This window comes from Populus euphratica, unplaced genomic scaffold (genome assembly GCF_000495115.2).
Source record: "Populus euphratica unplaced genomic scaffold, PopEup_1.0 scaffold246.1, whole genome shotgun sequence".
NCBI lineage: Eukaryota > Viridiplantae > Streptophyta > Magnoliopsida > Malpighiales > Salicaceae > Populus > Populus euphratica.
This window is the reverse complement of record NW_011500126.1, coordinates 924-11,518: the sequence shown is the minus strand read 5'-3', so window position 1 is coordinate 11,518 and position 10,595 is coordinate 924. Positions and strand designations below refer to the sequence as shown.

At 32.4% G+C, this 10,595-nt stretch overlaps 1 protein-coding gene and 1 long non-coding RNA gene across 2 annotated transcripts; one reads left to right on the top strand and one right to left on the bottom strand.

Annotated features, from left to right (window-relative positions):
• Nucleotides 1-1,642: 1,642 nt before the first annotated feature.
• LOC105110238 (uncharacterized) lies at nt 1,643-2,214 on the top strand. Its single transcript, XR_839430.1, has 2 exons — nt 1,643-2,007; nt 2,120-2,214. It is a non-coding gene; the product is annotated as an uncharacterized LOC105110238 (long non-coding RNA).
• Nucleotides 2,215-6,612: 4,398 nt separating this feature from the next.
• LOC105110237 (uncharacterized) lies at nt 6,613-10,135 on the bottom strand. The gene is made up of 5 exons (XM_011005217.1): nt 9,956-10,135; nt 7,987-8,845; nt 7,538-7,696; nt 7,022-7,276; nt 6,613-6,948 (listed from the first exon to the last, which is right to left on the bottom strand). Exons 2-5 carry the CDS (start codon nt 8,839-8,841, stop codon nt 6,814-6,816), a joined length of 1,404 nt encoding a protein of 467 aa, XP_011003519.1. The 5' UTR covers nt 8,842-8,845; nt 9,956-10,135; the 3' UTR covers nt 6,613-6,813.
• Nucleotides 10,136-10,595: the final 460 nt, after the last annotated feature.

Sequence of the window (10,595 nt, the reverse complement as noted above, 5' to 3'; positions counted from 1 at the left end):
TTTTATTTTTTAGATTTGATCTCTATTATTTAGATTATTATTTATTTTATTTGAGATAATTTATAAAATTATATTATTTTTTTTAATTTCATTCTCATTCAACTTTTTTATTTGTAATATTTATTCCTCATTATTCTAATAAACTTGAAAAAAATAAAATATTAATAAATTATTTTCCAGCTTATTTTCCATGATATAATCAAATACTGAAAAATATTTTTCTGCTTATTTTCTATTACAATACCAAACATTATAAAATAATTTATTTTCCTGAAATTTATTTTCTTAAAAAAATTACTTTACATTAAACAAACAGAACGTAAACCTCAATGATTTTTCAGAATATCAACAATAATGTGGAGGACCTGGAAATTATCTAAACCACAATCATTATTTGTCTTTTTCTATAGCACCATCGAGGTAGTATTGGAAGGCCTTGAGGTAATAGAATGGTTACGTCTTGGTTACTCTACTTGCCTGTCTTTGCATTTCTTTTTTTAGCATTTCCGAGCAAACCATTATTCTGTTTTTAAAGCAGCAAAAAAATTGCAGAAGTTAGCGCCGCTTGCTTCTGTATTTAGATAATGTGATGAACCCTTTTAATGATCACTGATTATGGTTTGACTGCATTCGTCTGATTTTATTTAAACTGAATTATTGACCTCTTCATTGAATTTGTTGATATTTTAATGTCCGGATACATTGTGCTGCCAATTAATCCAACTTAGTTAAATACCCTTCAATGAAGCAAGGGGTAAGAAAAGCTTAATTAAATGGATGTGGAGTTTTTTTCCATGTCGAGTGACAGTGTGTTCCATTCTCAGGTAGAAATTACAGACACCATTTGAATGTCATGCACAAATAGCTAGAACCAAGTAACTAACATACATGTAAAGCTGTCAAGATGGCAGCAACCTAAACAAACTAAAGAGAGCAAGGAAAACGAAGGATGAAAATGTTTAATGGTCCTGGAAAAGAAGGGAGATTTTATCGCCAAAAACATTGCTGCTGGCATAAAAAAACAGGGGAAGGGAGTGCAATGTGCCGGCCACACCTTCAACAATTGTAAGGGTAAAATGCAGCAAAGCAGGTGACAAAAAAGGAATTAAAAGAGCTACAGATAACTCAAACTGTCATGCCCTTTACTGTGTAAGATGGAACAACAACCTAATTTTCTATATAATGTTGAGAGACCAATACAATGCAATGGTTCCTTAACAGGTACTGAAATGGAGGCAAAAGCAACGATTTTATCAATTGAAGAGAAAGGAAAGGAAACTAAAGGCTGTAATAGGTCTGCACTATCTGTTGTGATTTCCTCAACAATACTATAGTAAAAATCTATGATTTGTTTTTTGCAGAAAAGGAGGCGATGACCCAGGAACAAACTCCCCGACTCTAAGCAACTTCTACACGGATCCAAGCTGAGAAACAATTCGCAACAGGTCAAAAATTCTTAATTCAACATGCAGCACCTTAAATGAACATGTCAAACCAATAAACAATCTAATTCTCTTGTTTTACGCGTAGAAGTAATAACCTTGATTGTCTGAATCATTTCATCAGTCAACCTAGCAGCTAACACCCAAATAGAAAAATCTTCAATATACTGTTATTTTTTGTTCTTAAACATTTTTCATTTCATTCTGGAATGTATTTCTTAAAATAACCTCTAACATGAGTTTAAACAGCTCCTTTTAGACAAATCCATATCACCAAGCATATATTTTCCAGCAAAGCAAAACAACACCCCAATCTTAAGCTATCATGCAAACAAAGAATGAGCATTGACTAATTCAATTTAAGTTCCTTCTACAACAAGATATTTAAACAAATTTAGTAGAAAATAACTTGAAAGAATGAACAAAACAACTAAGAACCAGAACAATGCCTAATAAAAAAATAAGACATGAAAATACCCTGTCAAACATACCTTGAAAGTGGATAGCAAAGCCAATAGTCTACTGGATTAAAGATTCTAAAAAGGCCTACAAAGGATAAAACAACATGTAAAAGAAATATTTTCAGATGTATAAATCAACGTATCAGCCAAATTCGCACCTAAATTCAAGATGAAAAAACCACAAACAGAAGCATCAATCAACCTCAAATGTCTCACCTTAAACAACCTATTACACCAGTCCAGGCAGGACTTTTTAGCAGGGACAGCACAATCTAAACTTTAACTACGATACTAACAAAAAAATGGACAATGAACAATGCTACAAATGATAGTTCAACAAAAGCAAAGACAACGCAACCCATTTGACTGAAAACAACATGTAAAATCCTTTGGATTTGAGCATCAAAACATAGCCTTTTAAAAGAAAATAGGAAAAGTTATTTTTCAAACTTAAGGGGGAAAGGAAAGCAAAGTCAATAGTCAAAAGGAATCAAAATGCAGAGAAGGACCACAAAGGAAAAGGCAACATGCGTAAGAAAAAAATTAAAGATAACTAAAAGGAGCTAAATGTTAAAAGTGCAGTAGAAGGACAATGAACAAATTTGTCTTTCACATGTGATTGACCATAATTTAAAAGTAGAAGGCTGGAAATAAGTATTGAGATGTGTAAATAACCCTCTCAGTAGCAAGTTTAAATCTTGCAAACCCAAATTGATTGGAATTTGGAAACCAAAGCTGAGGAAGAGGAGAGAATGATCTCAAAAACTCACCTCTGTCCTAGCAGAACACCCGAGGAAAAGTGACGAGCCTGTATCCAGTGACTGTTAAGAGCGAGTTCTTAAAAAAAAAATCCCAACAGGACACCTAGTAAAGTCAGAACTAAACAAACAAATCAGCCCCCTCAGTCCGTCTCTATATTTCCCACCCAAGAAAAAAAAGTACAGCACACTGGCAGCAACATGCCAGCCTTAACGTGCATTAAATGCCTAGCTATAACAGCTTAAAAACGTACTCCTCATCTCCTTTCATTAGCATGCTGAAACCAACCTACTCTCAAATCTCAACTACTTCAATGAGACATCCAGTGCATGTCAGGACCTTAATTCCTCGGAAAGAAGCGTGCCAATACAGAGAACTGCATGCAGACCCGTCATATACAAAGAAGAACTACAAAGACCCTTTTAAGCCAAGCCAAGCCAAGCCACCTAATAAACAAAGCTTCACAGTCAAAAGCCATTCCACAAAAAGCCATCAGAAAATCAAATCCAGAAAGCCTCAGCATACAAATACAAATAAAAACACAATGTGCAATTAGCTGCCTAGGGAGCACTATTGTAAGCCCAGCCAAGCCACTTAAAAAACCAAGTTTCACAGTCAAGAGCCATCCCACATAAGACATACGAAAATCAAGTCCAAGGAGCTGTTATTATTTATATAGACACATATTATTATTACACAATATACCTCTATTAGTATTCATATAGACACAAAGCATGTAAAATAAAAGGTAGTGTAATGACATATATGTTGTTGTCATAAAGAATTGTAAATACTATAATGGAAGGGTGGAGTTGTTTTTTTATTGAGATGAATTTGACATTGAAGAGATGATAAAAAAAATAATCAATTTTGTTTTTGGGGAAGCTGCAGGCCCTACGCTGCAGCCATATCTTAAGTGTTAGAGCCGGTTCTACGCACTTGGGTCTCTTCTTACCCCAACTTGAAGTTTACAGATCTCGCAATAAAAAATAACAAATTAAAAAAAAATACTGGTTAAGCTAGGCTTCAGCTGATCCTGCAGGTGGCTCTTAAGTTGGTGTACGCTTCCATTGTTGTATGAACAGTTGAATCACCAAATCTTTTAGTTTTTTTATTGTGATGAAGCAAAAGAAAACACACCAGAGAAGAACATATAAAAATAATAAAAGAAATTCAACAAAACTTCTGTGATATTGAAAATTTTTTCGTGAGGAACACTATTTGAATTCACAGTAAAAAAGTAAAAACACTTAGAATTCATAGTGTTTTCTTGAGTTTTTTAGTTTTTTTTTTATTCATACGGCCTGTACTTTGCTGCTAGTTAATATTTTTATATTTTATTAAAAATTATTTATTTAGATTTTTTAATGTATTTTGGTAATTGAAAAATATAACAAATTAAAATTATATTTTTATGATAATCATAGTTATCTAACCCAATCTGGAGATTGACCCGGCCATAGGGCAGGGTCTTAGGTTAAACAGGTTGAATCGGGTCAAACAGGGAAAATTTAAAAAAAAATGAGGTTTTAATATTATATATGAAAAAATAAAGAAACAATTCATGTGAATATGTGCTATATATGTTGTAAACAATTAAGTTTGAATGATTATTTCAAATGTTATGAACAATTAAGTTTGAATTTTTTTTAAATGTTGTAAATAATTAAGTTTGAATGATTTTTTCAAATATTGTAAACAATATAGGCTATACATTACCAGGTAGCAGGACCCAATATTATTGATGTTTTTTGAAAGTATTTTGGACTTGACTTGATATCTAGACCCAACAACACTAGATCAAGTTACCAAGCAAAACTCAACAGTTTTGGCAGAGAAGATAACAACCCTTGCTATAATTCTTGGCAAAAAATACAATAGAGAAACGCCTCCAAGTTATTACAGCCTCCAAGTTATTACAGTGTTATTCACAGTAAAAATAGTCTATGCCTATAATATCGTCCACAATGCAATGTATCTATATCAATTTTCATGCATTTTAAAAGAGCTCAGCAAAGAATAAGCCAAAACCGTGCAATCCATAATAAAATCACTTATAATCTATGGTAGAATACTGAGCATTTTAGTTATAGTTAATAATAATGTTTGTGCATCTATCCTACAAGGGGATTACAATTTGTTTGAATTAAAATAAATACTTGGAGAAGTTTTTGGTATTGTTATCAAATCTATAATCCACTCATTTTGAATTTTTTTTATTAAGATAAATTTTCATTGCAAATAAAAACTAATGTGTATAATAAAATAAATTACAAATTGTATATGTTTATAAATAATAACTAAGATGATGATCTAAATCAAATATTGAATTGAAAGATATAAAATATGTATTATGATATTTAATCTTTTGTGATTTTAAAAAAATATAAAATCATGTTTAAAATCTATTTAAAAAATGATTTGAATTAGATTTTCATAAGCCAAAAAAAAAAAAGCATCATCATTATCATCATAACAATTGAAGAATATTTGTTAAAATAAAAATAAGATTTTATAATTTTATTTAATAAGATGTAAAGAGTAAGTGAAATAGAAAAGTAGTTTTTTTAGTGCCAGAAAAAATAAGGAAAACAAAATACATGAAAGGTTCAAGAGTCATTCTCCGTTATTAAATTAGATAGAATATTTTAATATTGAACTTGATCATCTTGTTGCAAGAATAGTGAAAAAATAAAAAAAAATAACTCTAAAAAAAATAAAAATGGCAAAGTTTTAAATTAGACATATATTATCTTGGTATCTTATATTTCAGTTATTTATTTTATAATTGTATAGACTTATTATAATTATAATTTCAAGGTTAATTTCATCTAATTAAACTAGAATAAACTAAATTTAAAAGGGAGAAAAGAGAAAACTTAGGAATTTCACTGTTCATAACATGAACATCACTCCTCAATTACTGAAGCTCCATTTTAAAAGTCAGATCTTTTAGATGTTTTATTTCTTTTCATTTATTTCTTTTCATTTGTATTCAGGCCTCGTTTGGATTACAAAACCAAACATGCTCTAAATACAATAAAATTATATAATTATTAAGAGAGTGTTTGAAAATATGATGCAAACTATATTTTTAAAAATTTTAATTTTTTTATAATAACTTTTTAATGTTTTTAGATTATTTTGACATATTAATGTTAAAAATATTTTTTTATAAATTTTTTTTTTTATTTTGATGGATTTATAAATAAAAAATATTTTGAATTGCCACCACCATCGCAATCTCAAACAGGTCCTAATTTTGATTCAAGTTGACCCAAGTAAGATCCGAGTCATGATTTTAATATACTAATTTAGGCCATATTTTTTTTTTCAAAAAATAAAGTACAAAAATAAGATTTTTTGGGAGAAAAAATCAAAATAAAAATCTGAATGGAGTTGACTATCATGTTAATTAGATTAAATTAAGTTAATTTGAAATTGAATTTTATAACACCAGACCAGAGGTAGGGGTGAGTCGACCTGTAGGGTTTAATGCTAGGGCAAGATAGAACTTGAAAAATGGTTTTCTGTAAACGAATTGAACCTAGACTATGATTGCATTCATCTGTTTCTTTTTTCTTTCTTTTCTCTTTACGATAGATTGCATTCCTCTGTGTACATGCAAGGCCTGTTCATGTACAGTTTTAAGCTTAAAGTCTGTCTTCGTAAAAACGTGCTTATTGTTATATGTTAAATGGAGGCGGCTCAAAATTCCAACGCCGTTGATGAGTAGTTACGGGCCTAGACAAATCTTTTCCTGTATAATCTGCAAATGTCAGAGCCTTAGATCTCTCATTGCTGAGAAAATTCTCCTTCATACTTGTCGTTGCCCCGAGGGCCGAATCCATCTTCAGTTCACTTGCATTTGATGCGGTATTTCAGAAAGCGACTCGACTTGATAGCTAAAAGCCTAACAAGAGTGCTTGGAAGCCATGGCAGTGTGAATGATTTCCAATTACTCAGACAAATTATTGATGCATGGATCTCTGTGGCTCCACTAGAGAAGACAACGAGTTCCATTGATACGGTTGCTATATCTAGTTGGACTATTTTGCATCCATTCGTAGAGCAAACAAGGCATGTTTCATATATATATATATATATATAGATGCATTACAAAGATCATGGAAATTAACAGGGTTACAGCTCTATGCCATTATTGGTTGATAGCCTTCTTCTCTCCCCTTCTTCAGTCGATAACGCAGGCCAACAGCAACCACTGCCAGTCCTAACAGAGCTACTATTGCTAAAGCGGATGCGGATACTTTCATCTTTTCATGTATCTGCAAGAACCAAAAAATATTCAAATTTCATAAAATACTAACGGTAACCTTTAAAAATCGAACTAGAACTTACATGAATCGGAGAATGCAAGAAATTCGTGGGATTTGGTGTTCGTTCAGCAACCAAAATGTAGAAAATCCCCATAACCCCCGTGTGCTTTTGAGTACTACTGTAGTAAGATTCAAGAACTAGATTCTCCCCAGCTGTTATCTGGATAGAGCCTGGTTCAGGATAACAGGTGGACATCCCTACTACGTAACCTGCCTCATCTCCTGCATCCTTTCCTTCTCCATAAATTGGTTCTGAAGTGCATATAACACGTCCTTCCTAAAGTGAGCACACAAGCTTATGATTAGAATCAGATTTCGTGTTATTCACCATTCCTCTTAAAAGGGATCGCATGAACATCCTACAGCATAATTAATGATGAAAGGTGAAAGGTGATAAATGTTGGTAGACAGGAAGCAGTCCAAGTAAGCTCGAGTGAAGAAAATGGCCCTCGACAACAATCTCAGGCTGTCATATATTTATGGTTCTATGCTTCTTAAAGAATCTGATCTGAGACCGAGATTGAAGATTGAATATTACCTCCCCAAACAGAGTTGAACCAATTCCCCCAGTATGCTGATGGGCAACACCGTAGATGACATGACCACTGATCGGCATGGTCAGGCTTGTCCTTTGGACATCGATACATCCATCTGAAACTGCATTGGCGCTGCTGCAAGGCTCAACATCGTACTCAACCTGCAGAAATTAGTGATTTGACTAAGTAACAAAAACATTTGACACTGTTGGAGATTAGTTTGAAGATGTTAATAAATTTGTAATTACTAGCATCAATCACAAACTTCATTGCAATTCACTTGGCAATTAAAGCTGTCTTGAGGGTTCAAAAATGATTTTATATTAATTCTCTAAGAGTGAATACTGATTCAAGCACGCGATTGGAGGAGTTTATTAATCATCATAAAACATGAATGCTTAATTTAATTCTCATGTAATATCAGAATAGCATCCGAGGAAAGTGTTTTTACCTGGCAACCATTCTCTGGACTCAATCCAGTCGAAACATTAAGCCTTTTTCCAGTATCAGTGACATCAAATATAAAGATTTTAACAGGGATAATGTCACAATCCCAATCGACCCATTCCACATTGTACCGTAAGTATAGACTCCTCCTGGCACCTCCATAACCTTGTTGCACCTTGCAACGTGTTTGATCATAGCAACATTTTAGACCGCCTATGTAGTCTGGGCTCAAAGGTTGACCATATTCATCCACTGTGACGTTGTACAGATCGCATCTACATTCTGTGCATCCCAAAGTATCTACGGCACCCCGTGTATCAATTGCATGGACATTAAGCATCCATTTCTCTTCATATCCTTCCGGAATTTCAGCTGGATTGCCAATTTCTATTGCGTAAGGATCAGGAATATGAGTATCCGTTTTTCGTGTTTCGGATCCAAGGCCAAAATACTGTCGCAGAATAGTCCCTTGGCATATCCCACTGTTCGTTCCAAATATATAGTCTGCCTGCTGAAACTTCTGGTCACCATTGTTCTCTACCACGTCCTGACGCTGATAGTACTTTGCAACAACCCAGTGATGAAGATAAGTTTCATGAAGGGGTATTGGCTTCCCAGCTTCATCAATTACTTCAGCCCTGAGACTCTTAAGACCAATATGACCCCTTGGAAAGTCAATATTGTAATAAAACCTATTCTCTACTGATCCTGGTCCGAGTACAAACTCAGGAGAAAGAAAAGTGACAGATTTGATCTTATTTCCAATTCTCGGAGAAGCTAGTGTGTAAGATACATTAAATGCAAGTGTTAGCGCTAGCATTGCTGGAAAAAGCAAGCCTCCTTGAGGACAATGTGCCATGTTCCTGTCAGCTTCGAAATCTCAGTTCAAACTATACAATCTTTCAGAAACTGAAGCATAACACACACGCATGGTAGAAAACAAACAAATAGATAGGCTAGCAGAGTAGTGTTTTGATACATAAATCAGAATAAGTATTGTCTTCATCGATGATAATTATTTCATGGAATTTACTCGCAGACCAGAACCATATATATATAATTTCATGGAATTTACTCGCAGACCAGTATGAAAATGAATTGTTGACATCTAAATAATCAAATTAACCATGTGGATAGAATAGCCCTGATCAGGAGCAGGTAGAGTGAACAAAAGATTCGCTCTCTCTTGACTTCCTAAATTTAATTTAATATCGAGGTCGGCATTTCAGGGAATTCATCTTCTTAAATACACCGATCCAATATGGGAAGTGTGTTAATTATAAGATTTCCCAAAAATAATAATAAAAATATTTTACTTTTATAAATTGATCCCCAAACATCTCCTATTATATATGGATGTATGTATGTATGTATGTATATAACAAATAGAAAAACTATATTGGATGTATGCTATGCCAAATATAAGTGAAGATATGAAAGATCACTTTATTTAAATATTAATAGAAAAATATAACAAAACATAATATAATCTTAATCCTTGAAGTTTGGAAAAATAATAATAATCAAATTCTTATCAAATTAATTGCTCGGTTCGGTTCTTGATCATAATTGACAACAAAATATAAATTATAATCAAATTCTTATCAAATTAATTGCTCGGTTCGGTTCTTGATCATAATTGACAATAAAATATAAATTAATCTATTCATAAAATCTTGTCAGTTCGAATTAAGAATCCTGAAAAAAAAAAACTTGGATCATAGCATAAAAAGAATCTGACGGCAAGATTAGACATGGCAAACCAACTTAGAGAAGCTATAAAAATCCTGAGCTATATTTTAAGTTATAAAACCCTTCGACTAAAAGAAATGAATTATGATCCATCCTTATATTAAAAAAAAATATCATACATATACATATACATATACATATATATATATATGCACTTTTGAATTAATTTAAATCCTTCAAGAATCAAGAAATGTAAGGGAAAAATAAATGGTTTTACGTACCCACAATATGAAAAATAGTCTGAAGTTTCGAAGGCCCAGAAGCGCTCCTTGATCCTCCTTGCCTTCCTTGTATAGCTTGACACACAAGGTTATATGCTTGTATGTATGCTCTCTCTCTCGCTCTTGCTTTGATGTCTAGGTTGAAAGACTGTGTCTTGGTCGAAAAGGAGAGGGACAGTACTTATAGTAACCAGAGCTAGTTAATTGATTAATTAATTATACGTGTGTGGAAACTTCCTTGTAAGGCTCTTCAGATTTTAATATTCAGTAAGAATATTACCAGGTAGGTTAAGTTTAGGCTACATTGTTTCGAAAATTACAGAAAGTATGTTGAATTTTATAAATTGATAATATTTTATCTGATACTAAGAAAAAGTCAATAAAAATAATAAAAAATATTGAATTATTTATATGTTTATTATTATATTCAATTTAATGACTAAATAATCTTTACTGCTTTAAAATAATGATATTACCACTAAAAAAGAACTCTTCCTCTCTTTGCCAAACATGAAAGCATAGCCACCAACTTGAATTCAGCTGTATCGTTTATACCTCTTTAAGCTCAAGTGATTTTTCAAGCTGACAAGATGGTTTCATCCTCCGTTTTTTTTTTTTATAATAATCATTGGTGTTTAGG

Coding starts and splice junctions, on each gene's coding strand:
- LOC105110237 (XM_011005217.1), bottom strand. CDS start 8,841: ATGGCACATTGTCCTCAAGGAGGCTTGCTTTTTCCAGCAATGCTAGCG. Junction 7,277..7,537: donor GTTCAACTCTGTTTGGGGAG/GTAATATTCAAT, acceptor TGCTCACTTTAG/GAAGGACGTGTTATATGCAC. Junction 6,949..7,021: donor TCTTGCATTCTCCGATTCAT/GTAAGTTCTAGT, acceptor TGGTTCTTGCAG/ATACATGAAAAGATGAAAGT.